Here is a 20,020-nt window from a genome sequence, read left to right as displayed (position 1 = left end):
CCCCTACATTCATCTCCCCACTGTAGCTTTATAAAAGGTTATATAGGGAGGTGAGGGCCGGAGGAGCTCACCCAGCACAGAGAGTAACTGGACATTTCCAGAAAAGGAGAGGGCTTTAACGTACATTGAGGAAGGATGCTATGCTAGGGAATTGACTACTTAAATTGTCGAGCAAGTTCATAGGCACGTTAAAAGGGATTTAAAAAAAAATGTATAGAAAGGAAAAATGCTAAGTATGTAAAATGTATTTTCTTGCATTTTTTTAAAGTAGGTGACAGGGTCTTTTTAAATTATTGTTTTTTAGGGTTTTGGATAGATTGGGGATTGGAACTCCTGTGATGTTTATATTACTATCTGTGACTTTTCTGGGGAGATTCTGTGTGTATACCTATGTTTAGGTTACAAAAGACAAAGGGTAATATACCACTAGGAACACTTATTTCAGCCACACCTGTCTAAAAGGGTACATTTTTGCCTTTTTTGTAAAGATTTCCTTTCACTTCCTGTGTCTCCAGGAAAGTGAAGTGAAATTTCCCCAATGGGACATAGCAGAAAATAAATTGATGGGTGTTTTTAATGTTTCACTAAAACTAAAAAGTTTCTAGAGTGGTTTTACATACACTTTGTTGTGTCACGAGCAACATGTTATCCCCAGAATGTGGGCAGGATAAATATGATGAGCATGCAGAGTATAACATGAAATGCATGTTGTATATTGTCATGGTCAGGTCTTGACTACTGATCCAGCACTAAGGTATTCGAGTCATTTAACACCTACATGTGCTTTGAAAAAGTATTCATACCTTTGAAATTTTCCACATTTTGTCATGTTACAACCAAAAACATAAAATGTATTTTATTGGGAGTTTATATGATAGACCAACACAAAGTGGCACATGATTGTGAAGTGGAAGGAAAATGATAAATGGTTTTCAAAATTGGTTACAAATTTAATATCTGAAAGAACTGGAATCTACATAAAGATTTTATTTAATTTTATTATACACTTTTTTTTTGCTTCAGATTTATGTAATTGACAGTGCAGACCGAAAACGCTTTGAAGAAACTGGGCAGGTTGGTATAGCCGTCTTCTTTATTGCTGTGTCAGTCTGTGTGGGCTGTTAGCGATGGGTTAGCTACTTTTTTCCTGGGAGGCAGCCAAGTCTCTAAAACCTCTTAGCACATTGCTGTCTTATAGATTTTGCCCACTATAAAAAGGACCAGTCACGTTTCAAATATTTGGTTGAATGATAATATTGAAATGTAATGTAATATAAATTCTATGCATGAAGGTAAAAAAACCTTCTGTGTGTAGCAGTCCCCCCAGCCCCCTCAATACTTACCTGAGCCCCATTGAGATCCATCAATGTGCACAGCATCTACGATGTGTCCTGGGTCTCGGCCTCCGCAAGCGGGACAAATTGTGTCAGTCACAGCCAGTCAGCCAAAGTGGAGAGGGGGGGGCGGGGCCAAGCTGTGGCTCCATGTGTGAAGGGACACACGGAGCAGCAGGTGCCCCCATAGCAAGCTGCTTCCTATGGGGGCTACCTGACAAATGAGGAGCCAGGAGAGCCTGCGGGGGACTCGGGAAGAGAAGGATCCAGGCTGCTCTGTGCAAAACCACTACACAGAGCAGGTACGTATAACGTGTACTATTAAAAAAAAAATAAAATTAACCCTTCGTATCGCTTTAACCGATTATTTACTGTGGCACATATATCAATAGCGGATCAGTGGCTCTTTATTTGCCCAGTACTGTTTATGAACGGCAATGGATAAATAGCCGTCAGGAGGCCAGTCTACCCTGTGGTTGTGGGGCTCATAGAGGCACTGTACTCAGCCGATCAGAGCGGCTGGGTTCCATGTGATCACTGTGATTGGTCATCACAGCAATCACATGGTATTATTTACTGTGCTGATCACTCCCCTTCGCCTTGCAACAGGGGAAGGAAAAAGATCAATCTTTATGAATGGGCACAGAATGAATAGAACAGAGGCTACAGCTGCTGATCCATTCATTCTGTTGCAGAGACACAGGAATTTGTTTTAACCCTTTTTTAATCCAACCATCACTTCTAAACATCATATCTCCAATGCTGTTTCTATGTGACTTGTATATTAACCCCTCACCTCCCTTATCCTGCATAATTAAACATTCACCCCTCCATCTCCATAATGCAACTTTGTGACCTGTACATTATCTCCTTCACTTTCTCCTCCCTCCATGTATGACCTGTTCATTTTATCTATGTAGTACACCATTCTCAAGCTCTGCGTTTAACCCCCTCAGTGCTGACATGTTTCCATATTTTAACAAAATTGTGGCAAAAAATGAGATCATCGTGGGATGTTTACCTTCTAAAATAGGGATAATTTCAGGAATCTTCTCACTTTTGAAGCATTTTTTATTTTAACAGAAAGTAAGGGGAAAGTATACAAAGCCTTCAGATGGTGCTGGATATATGTACACAATCCTACCACCAGAAGAGGTCCTCCTGATTGGGATTTGTTAATAAACATGAAAACGTGTTTTGCAGGAGTGTTGCATGCTTATACTGTAGAGGTGAAAGTGGAAACGAAACAGTGGCTTATATTGCAGAAACCATGATAGAGCAATGTTTTTAAACCTATGCAATTTGCCACGCTAAAAGCCGTCCACTTGGGGTTTCATTCCATGACTGCAATCCAATTTTGTTGATCAGTAGACCATTAGCTCATGTTTTATTGCCATCTTTATTTACCATGCATTTATAAATATGTATGTAAAATTGCATCAACACAAAGATGTATGCCATTATGATTAGATCATCCATATTCAAAGTTTTCAGTTTACAGTCTCTTACTCCTGATATCCATTGGGTTTAATTTTTTTTTCTTTAAGGAACTGGCTGAACTCTTGGATGAGGAGAAACTGAGTGGAGTCCCTGTGCTGATCTTTGCTAACAAACAGGATTTACTGACAGCTGCACCCGCCTCAGAAATTGCTGAGGGTCTAAACCTGCACACAATCCGGGACAGAGTCTGGCAGATTCAGTCGTGTTCAGCACTCACAGGAGAAGGTGTACAAGTACGTGTGATAGCTTTGATGAATAGGTATCTAGTGAATGTAGGTCTAATGATGTACCCCCTCATCTAAAATGGAAGTGTGTGTTTGTGAGCTATACAAATCCCAGGAGTCAGGTAACCCCTGTGGCTAAATAAAAATTCTAGCTACTGCCAAAAGCTAGATACACACATTCAGGTTTTTTGAATACTGTACTCACTAAGCGACCTTAGTACAGCGATCTCTCCTGCTCTTTCTTTGTGTTATGACAGGGGGACTACCCCACCCCCCCCCCCCACCCCTCTTCCCCCCTCCTCTCTTCCCCCCTCCTCTCTTCCCCCCTCCTCTCTTCCCCCCTCCTCTCTTCCCCCCTCCTCCACCAGAGCACTATAATCAGCACTTGTAGCCACTGGCCCTTACTTTTGTGTGTGGTTTTTTTTTTTTTTTTTTTCAACCCAGTGGGCTGAACGGAAAAATACTGTGAGGTCTAAGTGATGTTAGTGCGACGATCTCCCCTGCTGAGCTACTGTGTTTCGACAGGGGGACTGTCTCCCCTCCTTCCCCCGCTATTGGTCCTTAGACCGGCTTCTGTCAGAAGGACAGCTGTACGGATGGTCCGAATGTTGGGCAGTTCCTGCTGAATCAGCCAATATTCGGACCGTGTGTACCCAGCTTAACTTTAGAGTCTTCTTGGCAGTGGGGAGTGCACATTCCACTGGGAAGTGTGAAGGTTTTTCAGTCATTCCTGCATGGACAAAGGCAACAATTGGCTAGCAAATTGGGAACCTCTGATTAGCATACATTGAATAATTATTAATTTGTCCATTTTGCATAAAACTGCACTTATTAGATAATTTCACCCACTTGCCTAGCAAAATCTTTCAGGTTTATTTCAACTGGTCATGTTGGTTCAGCTGTAAAGCTGAACTATAGGTAGATGAGAAAACAAAAAAGTTCAATTTAATCTAGCTATGTGTAAAGGGTACATGTCATGATAGCTGAAAGGAGGAGAAGAAAGGGTGAGCAGAGGAATGGCTTCATCAATGTGCTGCTGCACTTAAGATGGTGTACTTTTTTTTTTTTTTTTTTGCCACTTTACCCTGACCTAGACGGACAGCCCATTTCCTTTCTTCTCAGTTTGACAGCTGTGGTCTATGGTGTTTGTCTACATCCAATACTGCAAGTCTCATTCTCCTGACAACACATGTTCATTACAGCCCCATAGACTTCTCTAAGGATGTCTTCCTTTGTCGCCAGTTTCGGGGCACAGTCTCATAGACGTATATAGGACTGTGATGCACATGTTTGATCAGGAGAATGCTACGAAGGGCACTGGATGCAAACAAATTCTGGCAGCTACAGTCCTCTGATGGAGGTAAATACGCATCTCTGAAAGGGGGGAAGGTGGGCTAAGTTAGGGACAAAGGAGAAAAAGTATACATGCAGTTTGTCCTAAACACTCTCCTGATACTTTTATTACAGGCTGTGTATTTAGCTGTCTGTTTGGACTTCAAACAAAGTCTGGATTCACATTGTTCTGTATGCATGCAGCTGGTAACACACATGCGTGAATGTGAATGGGCCTGCAGTATTTCCCTTTCACACTAAAATGCAGCATATAGATGTGAACCAACCACATGGAAAAAAATGCAATTTTTAATTGTGAGCAAGTGTAAGTGTAGTTTTGCTGAATGAAAACGGATGTACGAAACTATGAATAGGCCCTAAGCCTGTGGATGTACCAGCATTCTAGTACAGTTATATATAATCTAAACTAGCAGGGCTAGGGGAAAACCATGGGTGTTTTTTTTTTGTTTTGTTTTTTTCTGTGTTGTAGTGTTTTTTTCTTTCTACTATTTATATTTTATTGCTCCTCCTTGTAACTTTGTGTATAACTGTATAAGGCCCAAAGAAAGAATCTAAGGCATTCTAAAAGCTTACATCTCTGAAGACTTAAAGCTAAACTCTACCATCCTTGCCTTCAGTCTTGCACAGTTGTACAGGTTCCTCTGCTGTACTGAAATTGCTTACTATGATTTCACTACACACTGTGAGCTTCTCACAATAATCATTATGATTAGCAGCAGGTCAGATAGAACCAACCTCATCTCCTGGCTGAAGAATGGCCAACATCATCTAGCTCCTTCCTCCCCAGTCTTACTGTCCCTAGCCCACCCCTTCATTAGATTTAACTTCTTTCATTTGTGTAGGTTGTGGCTTTACCTAGGGAAATCTGCATGCAAATACAGTCTAGGCACCCACCCTTGCAGGCATTTTGATATTTTTATAACTCCTTCCAAGAACAAGTCCACTTCTTGCATCGGGCTCTTGGGAGGAGTGCTGAGGCAGGGTGTTGTGATGTTTTCAGAAAGCTGACTTGTAGTTATAATCTGGAATTCCACTTTAAATTAACTTTATCAACTCAACCAACTACCCTGTGAAAGGGAAGATGCTTATACTTGCCTATTCTCAGGGTGCCTCAGTCCGTTCATGTGATCTGCTCAGTAACCGTGTCCTGGGAGAAGAGAGAGCGTCGGCAAGAGGTGTAATTAATGCTTTGATGGTGACGTCGTCCATAGGCTTAGCATGGGGCATCAGTTGTCAAATGTCCATCCTCTCCTTTTAAGGCCTGGTTCACACCTGTGCATTTTTTTTTAGTGCTTTTTGCATTTTCAGAGACTTGCTACAGTCCATTTAACATGGTTTCCTATGGGACCCGTTCACATCTATGCATTCTCAAATGCTGTGCTGTGTTTTTGGTTAGGGTCAGGGACCAGGCGGAATGTCCTGAGAATAGGTAAGTAGAAGCATTTTCCTGCTACAGGGTAGTTAGGATAGGAGTTACAAGGGGAGTGGGAGCAGATTTAACATTATAGTTATGGCCTGGAATTCCACTTTAAGGTTTTTGTTTTTTTTCTAAATGAGCTTCTCATAGCAGAACTTACATATTCTTGCTTTTTTTTTTTTCTTCTGAACTTCCTGCTCGTACTCACCACCCCTTCTCCACCAGCCACACTGCCTGACTCTAGGTATGTGGGTTCCCTCCTTTGCCTGCTGGGACCTATGGAGTCCTGCTGGAGTCTCCACTATGTGAGTTCTCCTGTTTAGAACTACAGTCACGTATCAGGCTCCATTCCCAGCACTGCATGCACAGAGCAAGAGAAATGCAAAATTGGAGCCACACCTCTCCTCCTCCACTGCAGTGACTGACAGTGGCTCTCGAGTCAGCATGACTTCGGCTCTGTGTCCCTCTTGAGAACAGCTGCACATGAGGTTGTAGCTCTAAACAGTAGAGTGCATGCATTGGAGATTCCCGCGGGACTCCATAGCTTTCAGCAAGAACGGGGGGCACCCACGTACCTGGAGGCCGGGGGTCACTATGAGGAATCTCAGAAGTACTAGGATACTAATTGGCAACATAAAGAGGATTTTTAAAACATGCTTTTGTGAAACATGATTTTTGAAGGTACTCAAACTCATGAGTGTATTGGAGATCATAAAATAAATGCGACTATACTTAAGTAAAATTAAATACTACATTTTTTTTCACACTATACAAAGCAACTTGATATTAAGAACAGTATAGCAACCAATTAAAGATAGGTAAAAGTTTCTTCCACAGACAACAAACTGTATTCCAAAAAGAGAAATAAAAAGCTGTTCTATAATTTGCTCAAAAACTTCAGAAGACTGCAGTGCATATGGCCAGCAAGCTGCAAAAGTATCTCCAAAAATCCAGTAAAAAAAATAATGCTGCTGTTGAAGACTCTGCCCACTTCAAGAAGATCACATATCTGATGTAAAAAAAAACAATTGTTTACAGTCAGAAAACAATTGTGTAGTGTAGATTTTAAGGTGTTATGCTATTCCACATACTTTACTTTGAGCTCTGTCTTTTTAACCTACATTTGTATATGTGATTTGATAATTTTGGTAATCACCATAAAATATATTAGTCTAATAATTATATTAGTCTAAACACTAATTATGTCATTGAGTTAATGTAAACAAATGGTCGATGAGAAAGCAAAAAACAAATCAATGGTAAATCTATCAAATTATCTATTAAAAGGGATCAATCTGCTAAAAAAAAAAATTAACACCAAATTTAAGAACCAAATTAATTAAACTATCACAAACCTATTAATTATATATTACTACATTTATCTTTAATTAATGTCATCTGGCTGCTTAAAACCCACTCATACACTTAAGAGGCTGGTCAGCTCAAACCCTCAGGCAAAACACAGTACAGGCAGTGACAGAGAAATGCATGCTCAGCCAAATATACAGTTTAACTCTATGGAGAGCATGGGGGACAGGAGGAGGGAGAGTTGACTTGAAAGCTCTGGGATTGGGTATGTGCAGGAGGAAACTAGTGATCAGAGAAAGCTTTTTAACCTGCTGCATCCATCCAGGACAATCGACTAGTGCTGTCTGAATAAGTAGATGGCTGGTTTATATAGAACAGTAGACCTAATCCCACCTTCACCCCCCTGGTTCACACTAGTGCCGGTTTGTGGGCTGTGACGCTGCATGCCATTCATTTGAATAGGCTGTCGTGCCTTGCAAAAAATGCAGGGAAAAGGTCCCGGCACCTTTCCAGAAATCGCAGCCTGCACTGGGAATCGTACTTCAGTGCAGTTCCCAGGGCGGGTGCAATTTCCAGTGCAGGCGGCACGCCATTAGGATTTATGACATCCGCCCGCATGTCCTGTGTTTTGTGTGCGGGTGGTTGCATCTGCAGGACAAAGTACGGGTCCTGCAGAGACTTCCACCAGCACTAGTGTGAACTGAGCCTTAAAGTAGTTGTGAAGGCTGAAGGATTTTTACCTTCATGCAATCTATGCATGAAGGTAAAAAACCTTCTGTGTGCAGTAGCTCCCCCAGCCCCCTGAATACTTACCTGAGCCTCATCGCAATCCAGCGATGTGAATGACAGTCTCAACTGTCCCAAGTCTCTGCCTCCTCATTGGCTGAGACGGCAAGTGGGAGCCATTGGCTCCCACTGCTGTCAATCACAGCCAGTCAACCAGTGAGAAGTGAGAGGGGTGGAGCCAAGCCACTGCTCCATGTGTGAATGGACACATGGAACAGCGGGTGCCCCCATAGCAAGCTGCTTGCTATGGGGGCACCCGACAAAGAGAAGCTAGGAGAGCCTGCGGGGGACCTGGGAGGAGGAGGATCCAGGCTGCTCTGTGCAAAACCACTGCACACAGCAGGTAAGTATAGATATGTTTGTTATTTTACACAAAAAATTAACCTTTGGAATCACTTTAAAGCCCAATTGAAGTCTACACAGTCAGTGTACTAACAATCTCCATTTTCCTAGTTTTACCCCTCTTTTCCTGTTACTGACTTATGTAGGGTCTATAAATATGACAACAGGCACCTGATCTACTGCACTAGGTAATCTCCACTCCGTAATGGAACTGATCAGCAACCCTCCTCTCAGTAGCTTGAGGCTGTTACTCAGCAGTGCCAGCAAAGATCTGGTAGTAAACATACTAGCATACATCTCCCTGTACACACCAAGGGATGTTTTGTATGCAATAAACTTGCAAAGTGGGCTTTTTTCAGATATGCTTGTTTATTTTGCTGGAGAGTGTAGGGCAGGGAGCAGAGAATCTGCTGATCTAAGAGAACAATAGCAATGGCCCTGGCCAAGCAGGGGCTTACAGAGATGAGCTCATCACCTAATGAAGGAATCGGTTTCTTCTCCTGTCCTGTCTCCTGTCTTTTCCTGTTTTGGTACCTGTAAATGCTGTGAGTGGAAATTGAAGGAAATTTGGTGCGGTTTGTTTCCCTTGCAAAATATCTGATTAATTTTCTAGGTGATCACGTGATCTGGAATGGCACAATTTGAATCTTATAACAGCTGGATCTAGGTGGTCGGAGCTTTGCTTGGTTTTAAAGACAGACTGTTAATTGTCACCCGTGCAGCACCAGCTATGTTCCCAACAGGTGGTTAAAATAGATTGTAAAGGAATATTTTTTATTTAATTTTTTAAAAAAACAAACATGTTATACTTACCTACTCGTGAAATGGTTTTGCTATGGGGGTATTCATGTGCGCTTGATCCTGAGCCAGGCTGTGTACACACACACACACAAACCGCTGCTTGGCCCCACCCACGATCCCTCTTCACAGTCGTGAGAGGAGAGAGCCACTGCCCTCAGGCACCATGCTGGATCAAGATCCGGCTCAGGTGCGAATATTGGGGATGGGGGGAGCTGAACACAGAAGGTTTTTTACTTTTAACCGCCACCCGCCCGCCATATAAAGTAATGACGGGCGCAAGATGGTGCTCTTGTTCTGGGAGGACATCATAGGACGTCCTCCCATTCTAACCGCGCATGCGTGGCTCCGGGAGCGCGCAGCTTGGCGATCGGTGGTGCGCTGTGTCCCTTGGACACAGTGGATCACCGATCAACTGAAAGAGCCGAAGATGACGGCTCGGTCTTGTGACCAGTTGTGTCCAATCACAGCTGATCACATGTAAACAGGGAAATGCCGGTTATCGGCATTTCTTTCCTCACGAGCTGTCACGCTGAGGAGAGCCGGTAATCGGCATTCCTCGGAGGGGACATGTGCACTGATCATCAGGGCACTGATGATCAGTGTGCCCTGATTATCTGTTTAGCCCCAGCAGTGTCCATCAGTGCCAGCTGTCGCAAGGGCGTGCGCTCTTAGCACATATGTTTTTTTTTATTAGAAAATGTGCGGCCGCTCGGCGTCAAGGCCCAGATGCCGGAAAGCCACACATTTACATTCGGCCAGCGCCAAGAGGTTAATGGCACTACAAACGTAGTGCATTTGCCTGCACCAGATCACATGGTACTGCAGTAATATGTGATTTTGTGCGTGGTGTTTTTGAAAAGTAGTGCTTTTATGCGGTCCAGTGTAATTTGCAGCCCATATAAATAAATAAATAGGTTTCAAAATCGCATCACACAGGAACATGGATCCCTACCCCCTTTAGCTGCACAGGCAGCAGCCGAGGGTGCACACATGTTGAGGCAGGAGTTATACCCCGCCGTTTTTGGTGGGTGTTACCGACCATCGATCATGACCCATCCAAGTGAATGTGGCCACTCTGCAAGCGCCCTGCAACCATGTGCAATGCAAGCGTTTGCAGCATGCTAGTATGGGCTGCAAAAGGTTAAAGCGGGTGGAGAGGAGGTAATGCAATGCCTCCTCACCACCTGCTTTAACCTCTTAATTGCTGTACTGCACAAGGTTGCAGGACGTTTGCAGAGCAGCCCCATTCACTTGAATGGTTCCCACTTGGCGAGTGCTTCACTTGCCAAACCTGACAGGGCATATAATTCCTGCGGCACTGACCTGAAACAGAAGATAATAAAGGAGTTCATTGTCACTGTGCCACAAACCGGAGCCTCTGTCCCTTAGAGCTGCTGCTGGTGCCGCTTATTCCAAGGCCGGCACAGAGTTTGTATCAGTCTGCTGGAGCCTGCAGCCGGAAGTAGAGAAGGCGTAGGCCCTGCTCCTAGGAAAAAATAGTTCCACTGCTTCACTATGCATCTCGCCACTGTTCTGTAGACAGCGGGTCGGCAAGTCCAGAGCATTGCTTCACTATGCATCTCGCCACTGTTCTGTAGACAGTGGGTCGGCAATCCCAGAGCATTATCTACCAGTCACTTGGTCATGATCGACTGGTAGATTGGGAACAATGGGTTGCCGACCCCTGGCCTAAACCTAAAAAAAATACATATGTATCTGATATCAAGACTATTGTGCTAACCCATACTAGCACCGGCAGTGAAAATGCTGTTTTACCTTACTATGAGGTTAACCGTTTATTTTGGTACCTATACAATTTAACATTTAAGAAGCCAAGAGTACTCTGCCGAACTGTGTCCTGTGGCTGGAAGATATGTACTAAGCAATGTCTATTAACAAATTCGCTTTCCCTGTACTTTATCGCAGGACATACTATACTGTTATTGCTTGGTGATCTTGAAATAGGTCTAAGGGTAAACTAGGTTTATTTTTGGTAGTATATGGAATGGCATACATAGACTGCAGAGCACCATTATGTTTGTGGACACTTGACCATGACACCTAATTGAACTTATGAACATGTTTGACATCCTATTCCAAAACCAAGGGTATTAATATGGAGTTCCTTCCAGTCCTTGCCAATATAACTGCCTCCATTGTTCTAAAATGGCTTTTTACGGTTCTGAGGCATGTCTATGCTGGACTTCCTCCTTACCAAACCTGTCAAATCAGGTCTTTACTGGCTGGCTTTATGCACAAGGGCACAGTCATATGGGAACACAAAATGGTCTTCCTCTAGCATTTGCCACAAGGTTGGAAGCACACCATTGTCTAAACAGAAAAGGCATTTGTATTCTTTAGCATTTATAGTGCCCTTCACCGGAGACACCTGGACTCAGTTATTCAGCACCAATTCACATAGATTTGCGCTTAAATGTATGGAAAATGCATGTATCTTTCCATCCATTTTATTCACATTTTACCGTGCGCTGATGTCCATTGACATGCATTTTGACATCCGTTGACATATATTTTGATGTCTGTTGACATGCATGCCATTCAGTATATTATGGTTACCCAGTCGTGAGCCGTGCTTTGCACACCTACACCTTCAGTGATATCCTACCTGAATGAATAAAGTGTCACATGACTGTTGGGTGCTGATCTTATGGCTGCACTGTGTTACAATATGTAGCACACAGTACAGCCATAAGTTAACCTCCGCACATAACTGCCTTGTGACGCTGTGACAGAGTCCTAGAGCACCTGCTGTTCTGTGATCATCATTATGATAATGATCACAATCACACAGTGGGGAATCTATGGATTCTGAGGATTCTATCCAGATTAGTGTTCAAGTCGGTGTCACTCACTCACTGCGTGCAACCCAACCGCTTGCCTGTGTACAACCACCCGTCTTTGGAATTAGTCCTGCAGCACCCTCTCGGCCATCTGGCATCAGTCTCTACCTCAGGCTGCAGCGCCGGCACTTACTGATCACTTACTGATGGAGTGGAGCGGCTCTACACAAGAATCAGTCCGCCAGGGAAGGCATACAATAGGCGGCCGGCTGAAACTAAATTTTGTGCAGGTGCATTGGTTCAGTGCAACATGTGGCACAAGATTATCTGCCGGTGCCTGGAAATGGGGAAAAATAGTCCCTTCTCTCTGCTCTCTGACCAACCATCCAATCAAAGGACGTGAAAATGACGATGTGATTGTACACCTGCTAGATGGCCCGGTGTCGCCAACTCAAAGCTAGTTTCATTGCCTGTAAGCTACAAGCACCTGCACTGTTGATTCTGAAGGCCTCAAGGCAGATTTCTTTGACCTTGGCAACACATAATGGCTATCATAGCTTAAATATGATTGGATAAAAGCTCTAACATAAACATACACTACTGGAAGTGGCAAAACCAAGAACCAGCTTAAGGCAGAACATTTTTTTTTTGTCTTATACCTTTTTAGGTGGAGATATAACAAAAAAATAACTACTCGATGAACACTAATTGTCACCGCCATACTAGTAGCAATACATCAGAGGAAAGAGAGCCAGAAATACCGGTCCAAGTAGAACACTAAAACAAAATATATGTAATGAATTAGAGGCAAAAATCAGGTGAAACCAAGCAACCTAACAATAGTAGGGACACTAATGATGGGAATAATACTGTATTGCTACTAGTATGGCGGTGACAATTCGCGTTCATCGAGTAGTTATTTTTTTGTTATATCTCCACCTAAAAGGTATAAAAGACAAAAAATGTTCTGCCTTAAGTTATTAAATAAATCTACAATATTGGGTGGCAGTTGATTTTCTCTCCCTATATATCTTTACAGTTAGCCTATGGGTGCCCTCCCCAACCATTTGAACTGTCTCTGTCCAGGCTGATCTTAAGGACTTTTTGTTCCTTTAAACTACCTACTAATTGGCTTATATATAGTGTTTAATTGAGCCAGTTATGCAATTGCTGGTAAGCTTCCCTTCATTGATTTCTGAGATATGCTTATGATATACATAACATTATGTTTTTGGTATTAATTTACATACTTTGACTTGTTAAGATAGTTATTGTCATATCTTGTAATGAGCATGATTTGTTGTTGTAGATGCTATATTTAATATCTCCTGAAGACGCCTTAAAATAGGCGAAACATGTTGAGAGATAATGCACCGGATATGTATTACTGAAAAAGCATCCTCACCAAGTTTATATACTCAAATGTATAATTTATATTTGTGAATTTTAATTAATTGAAATAAATGTTGTATTTTTAGTTATATATTTTCTCATTATTGTTGGCACCCTCAAAGTCCCGTTTACTTTCTTTTCACTAGTGAGGAGTTTACTCTCCTCCGCTTTATCTTTTTTTGTATCCCCTCCTCCCTTCTCTTGCAATATGTTGCCAATTGGGATGTAGGTGCCTTTGAGCTCCCCTCTGAATTCTAGAATTCTTGTTTCTCTGTCATCTAAGGGTTCTGTTATGATTGCTCCTCTTTCTATGATGCTGCCAACACACCTACTGAGCAGGTATGTCTTCTGCAGCACCATACTTTATACAGCATGATGTTCCTCCCAGGTCCTTTAAGAAACTCTGCAGTAGTATTCTTCTCATTTCTTCTCATGACCCCTTCTCACGAGTACTCTTCTCATGACCCCTGCACAGTTGCATGGGTAGGCCCCTTTCACACAGCCATTTCTATTTGAATAGAAGCTTAGTATTCGTCTATGGGCAGGCTGATGTAAACAGACGTGTATCTGTTAATGACTGATTACCTCCAAGTCAGTCTAGATCAGAACAAAAGAAAAAAAAATAGAAAAGGTTTATGCCCTTTTCAGGTCTAAACATGGATGGATTAGCGGTAGAAATATGTAAGCCTGGGTTCACGTATATGCTAGGCTGATTTGTAAAAGAGTCCGGTGTGATTTCGTTCACTGGTTCAGATGCGAATTAAAGTGTATGACAGTGGTTGGTTTACACCCATTTGCCCCTAGACCTAACATGGATCCGATTAAGCTCTGTTCTTCCTCTGCCACAAGATAAAGGAAAAAACTGAAAGGACAGGAGTGAAATCCGTTCCATTCTGCCACAAGTCTACAAGAGATCTGTTTATGGATTCCCAGCTGATCAGAATAGATACAGCCAGTGTGAAAGGGGCATTAGTTTGTCTGCTAGGAGCAAATGCTGGTCGAGAGAGTCAAGTGAGAAAGTTTTAGTTAAAATTCAGTGAGATTATATTTTCATATTGCGATCACTCCAAATCTTACAGCTTTCAAATAAAACAAATCAGTTTGCATTTGGAACAGAGCTGTGTTTTTGGAATCTGAGCTTTTATTTTTTGGCGTATCATCCATTTGCATTTCCCCTCCTTCTGTAACCGCCTATTTGGTTGGGAATATTGGCCCAAACAAATGTTATTTATTGCAGGTTGAAAGAATCGGTTTTCTCTTGATGGCTTACCATAAATGCTTAGTTGTGTCAATCTATTCTTGACTTCACTCCGGAAAACTTGATTGCCATATCATGACTCTTTATATTGGCCATCTCCTCTTTAGCCTCATTGTGCTCTCTTTTCTTCTGCTCCCCCCCCCCCCACTCTGTAGCCTTCCCAGCATCCGGCATTATAGTATCCCCTCTGGGCTCTGGTGATCTGTGTGTCACTGTCTTACTGCAGTTTCCTGTTTTTCTGACTCTTCTCAGCCTCAAGGATGCAATTTTTTCCAATGCCCCTTTCAAGATATCCTGCCTCCCTCCCTCTGTTATATTACTAATACAGTCTCTGTGAATATGTGTACTTGTCTCTATTGTAACTTGTCATTATTCCCTTCACCCTCTCTCATCCAGCAGATACAGATTTCACATTTTCGATCCCCCGTCCCTTCATTCTGTTCCTTGAACTGCCTCTGACTTTAGCTGGCTCCACAGCTGTCTCTGCGTGTCTCTCCCTCCCTCCCTTTCTCCCTCAGCCTCCCTCATCTCCCCCTTCCCTTTTTCACACACAGTCTGTCTTTGAGCTCCAAATAGGTTTACCATATTGATAAAGGGTTGTGATGAAAAATATATACAGCTCGGCATTTTAATCACTGCTCTCTGGCACTATGCATTTTTCATAAGCGTCCTCTGTTTAAAGTAGCAATATTATAATAGAGACTGTGCTGCGCTTTCTATTCCAGCTATGACTACAGACCTCTTATTGGCCCCAGTGGGCAGCTGGAAGATGCAGCAGTGCTGATTGTTGCTGTAATAGGGATATCTGGGGAATCAGCCCTGAGGCCCATCACTTGCAGCCATCTGACCATCCTTAGCAGATATTTGCTTATTGCAAACCATTTTACATTGAAAAGGTATTTGCTAACAAGTAGCTGCTAAGCATTAACCAATTGTACCTAGTAATTATTCTTGGTCTTAGAGCTAGCAAGACAATAGCAGCAAGGCTTGTTAGTTGTGCCTATGCTTGGAATAGATAATGTTTCTTATGATCTGCTGTAGGTAAAGAGAATGTATAGGGCTTGTGAGCAAAATTTTCTTTATTAAGGTCAGAAGTATAGAATGGTGAAAATTTGTGTATAAAAAAAAAAAATTAATTAATTTTATATATATATATATATATATATATATATATATATATATATATATATATATATACACACACATATATATATTTTTGGGGGGGGGTTTTTTGGGACACCCCTCCAAATCATTGGATTCAGGTGTTCCAATCACTTCCATGGCCACAGGTACGTAAAATCAAGCACCTGGGCATGCAGACTGCTTCTAAAAATATTTGTGAAAGAATGGGTCGCTCTCAGGAGCTCAGTGAATTCAAGCGTGGTACCGTGACAGGTTGCCACTTGCACAATAAATCCATCCATGAAATTTCCTTGCTGCTAAAAATTCCACGGTCAACTGTTAGTGGTATTATAACAAAGTGGAAGCAACTGGGAACAACAGCAACTCAGCCATGAAGTGGTAGGCCATGTAAAATGACAGAGCGGGGTCAGCGCATGCTGAAGCACAAAGTGTGCAGAAGTCGCCAACTGCCTGCAGAGTCAATAGCTAAAGATCTCCAAACTTTGTGCGGCCTTCAGATTAGCCCAACAACAGTGCGTAGAGAGTTTCATGGATTGGATTTCCATGTTTGAGCAGCTGCGTCCAAGGCTTACATCACCAAGTGCAATGCAAAGTGTCGGATGCAGTGGTGTAAAGCACACTGCCACTGGACTCTAGATCAGTGGAGACGTGTTATCTGGAGTGACAAATCACGCTTCTCTGTCTGGCAATCCAACTGTACTTGCCTGACTGCATTGTTCTAAGTGTAAAGTTTGATGGAAGGGGAATTTTGGCTTGGGGTTGTTTTTCAGGGGTTTGGCTTGGCCTCTCACTTCCAGTGAAGGGAACCCCTATGGCATCTGCATACCAAGATATTTTGGACAATTTAATGCTCCTGACCTCAACCCAATAGAACACCTTTTGGGATGAATTGGAGCAGAGCCTGCAAGCAAGGTCTTCTTGTCTGACATCAGTGCCTGACCACAGAAATGTACTTTTGGAAGAATGGTCAAACATTCTCATAGACACACTCCTAATAAACCTTGTAGATGACCTTCCCAGAAGAGTTGAAGCTGTTCTAGCTGCAAAGGGTGGGCCAACTCAATATTGAACCCAATGGACTAAGATTGGGATGCAAAGGCAGTTGCCCCAATACTTTTGGCAATATATAGTGTGTGTGTGTTTTATAGTAAAAAGTATTGAACACGTCACCATTTTTCTAGGTAAATACATTTCTAAAGGTGCTATTGACATGAAATGTTCACCACATGCTGGTAACAACCCATGCAATCCATATATACAAAGAAACCAAAACAAATAAGTTCAGAAATTAGTTTATGCGTAATAAAATGGAATGACACAGGGAAAAAGTATTTAACACGCCAACTGAATTTTATTTAACACTTCGTATAAAATCCTTTGTTGGTAATGACAGCTTCAAGGTTTTCCTGTATGGAGAAACTAGTCGCATGCATTGCTCAACTGTGATGTTTTTCAACAATAAGGTTGCAAAGGTATTGAGAGAGCATGTGATATACTTTTTTCCTGTGTCATTCCATTTTATTAAACATAACTTAATTTATGAATTTATTTGTTTTTGTTTCTTTGTATATATCAGTGGTGGGCAACCTTTTTTTTCAACTGAGCCAAATCTCGCCAAAACTACGATTGAAATTTATTTTGAGAGCCACATTTTTAAAACTTTAAATACATAGGATGGTACACTGTTTTTAGTTTCAATAAGTTTTTATAGTAATTCATCCCCCATAGTAATTCATCCCCCATATAGTAATTCATCCCCCATATAGTAATTCATCCCCCATATAGTAATTCATCCCCCATAGTAATTCATCCCCCATAGTAATTCATCCCCCTTATAGTAATTCATCCCCCATATAGTAATTCATCCCCCATATAGTAATTCATCCCCCCTATAGTAATTCATCCCCCCTATAGTAATTCATCCCCCATATAGTAATTCATCCCCCCTATAGTAATTCATCCCCCCTATAGTAATTCATCCCCCCTATAGTAATTCATCCCCCATAGTAATTCATCCCCCCTATAGTAATTCATCCCCCCTATAGTAATTCATCCCCCATAGTAATTCATCCCCCATATAGTAGTAGTAAGTAAGCAGCAAGTAGTAAGCCAAGTCCCCCCTGTGTCAATTCACTTACCTTTGCTCCGCGCGTTCCTCTCGCCGTGTTCCCGCGCCGTTCCGGTCTTCAGGGCGGACTGTGAGAGGAGCCTAGCTCCTCTCACGTTCGTCACGCTGCCCCGCCTACACACATCCTGACAGCCAATCACTGGCTATCAGGATGTGAGTGGCAGCGAGACTGGTCAATCATTGCATTTGAGCGCACTGCCCTGGCTGTTTTTTTTTTGGATCACGCTGCAGAGTCCCTGCCGCCCGAGAGGAGGGAGGGGAGCGGGCGCCCGGCACACAAGAGCCGCATTAAAGCGTGTAAAGAGCCGCATGTGGCTCACGAGCCGCGGCTTGCCGACCACTGGTATATATGGATTGCATGTGTTGTTACCGACGTGGTGAAAATTTTGTGTCAATAGCACCTTTTAGAAATATATTTACTGAGAAAAAATGGTGATGTGTTTAACACTTATTTTACCTGCTGTGTGTGCATATAAATATATGTGTGTATGTGTGTGTATATGTATGTGTATATATGTGTGTGTATTTATGGTAGATACATGCAGAGTGTGTGTGTTTCTCTTTGATATAACTGATTACAGATTTCAATAGTTCATGCTGAAATGTGCACACAGAAGTGTACTAGTGCTGTGCTTTTAGTTCTCTGGAAATCCATTTTTTCAGTATCAAATGTTTATATGCAAGATGTAGATTATCTATAGCAAATAAAACCAAACAAATCCATATTTCAGAAGTTTACACAAAAACTGGACATTAACTATTAGGCTCCATGCACGCTACCTTAAAAATTGCTGCTTCTACGGGAGTTTTGTCTGTAGGAGCAGCTCAGTGTTATCCTATATGTCTATGCACATTAGGATGATTAGAGGCATGTTTTAAGCTCATTGTTTAGAGGCAGGAAAAAAAACCCTTCTGGTTTGTGGTTTTTGTTTGGAGCTTTCTGGCCAAAAAAACCCACTAAACTCACCTAAACTGTGTACAAAAATTCTCTATCATCCTTTTTTTTCTGCCAAGGAAACTGGCATTTCTTCCTTTTTTTTTTTTTTTTTTTTTTTAAGCCGTGTGCACAAAACCCAGACCATTATAGTCTTCTTTAGTATTCAGTCTAAGTGGACATCTAATGTAAACGTAACCAAAAAGGATCCTGTATATGGCCATGCTTCCTCCATAGCATGTCTGGAACTGAAAACAAAACTCTGGGTCATGATGCAGTAGGGTTTCCCCCATTCTGCTGTATGTAAGCTGTGCGGTCACCCAGCATGGTGTTGGGAAGGATAAAATAATTGAGAATGTCTCTTTGATTCTGGACTGTGCTGAGGCCTCTCCCTTAAGCTGGCCATAGAAAGAGCAATTTTCTTTCCTGCAACCACAGATTGCAGGGAAGAACATTTCTCGATTTCCCCATCTACACAGTCAGTGTTGATGGGGGAATTCCTGCCCTGGAGCCATTGTGCTTTCCCGACAGGGTGGCCACTAGCAGTAATCGCATGTAAAATCCAACATGCTGGTTGTACCAAAGTTGATCTATTGATCAGCTTGGGTACATTCAGCATGCCCATACATAGTTTGAATCCTGGCCAGTCCCTGTTGAACCAGCCATAATTCAAACTATCTATGGCCAAGGCTGAAGTACAGGCTATTCTCTATGCAAAGTAAATGTGTATAATTAAGGTGAACCTGTGTTTTCTTGGAAAACCTATTCATGTGCAAAGGGAAAAAAATATTATTAGAGTGTGAATGGCTTGCTGAAGTGAACACATCTTCATCTTATTCACTAAGCTCAGTGAACAGTATCTATTCCTTTAGTTAGGCAAACCCTTTGCTTTTCCACATCTGTGTCACTGCCAGCCTATAGACTGAACACTCACAAAATATATTGTAAACCCAATCACTCAAGTCACATAGGTTTCAACATGTTAGTGTAAATTGAAAAGTCCTTTTTAATATGTTTTAAATGTGCAGCTTTCATTAAAAAAATCATTAGCGATCCTGCCATGAAGGTCCTTGTTCAGGCACTTTCTCTTGCAGGGTGACAAGTAGGCCTAGTTGTGCTTTCACTTTGTCACCCTGCCACCCGGGTTATCGATGGAAACTACAAGTGACCGTTTCTGTTAACCTACCTTGAGAAATGCAATGAAGCCATCCCTGTAGTACATGCATGTAGACAGAAAGTGACTGCAAAGAGGCTGCAGGAGATACGTAGATGCGCAATAGGATGAAAAAAGGTAGAAAT

General features: G+C 42.2%; 1 protein-coding gene across 1 annotated transcript in view; it reads left to right on the top strand.

Moving 5' to 3' along the window:
• ARL3 (ARF like GTPase 3) overlaps positions 1–20,020 on the top strand; it is a 98,546-nt gene that overhangs the window by 35,127 nt on the left and 43,399 nt on the right. Inside the window, exons 4-5 of the mRNA XM_089683305.1 lie at positions 1,024–1,074; positions 2,882–3,067. Of these exons, the coding sequence (XP_089539431.1) occupies positions 1,024–1,074; positions 2,882–3,067 (237 nt within the window). The remainder of the gene's footprint in view (positions 1–1,023; positions 1,075–2,881; positions 3,068–20,020) is intronic.

This window comes from Staurois parvus, unplaced genomic scaffold (assembly GCF_062004578.1).
Source record: "Staurois parvus isolate SC_StPar_1 unplaced genomic scaffold, SC_StPar_1.0 ptg000303l, whole genome shotgun sequence".
Lineage (NCBI taxonomy): Eukaryota > Metazoa > Chordata > Amphibia > Anura > Ranidae > Staurois > Staurois parvus.
This window is presented reverse-complemented; position numbering and strand designations above follow the sequence as displayed.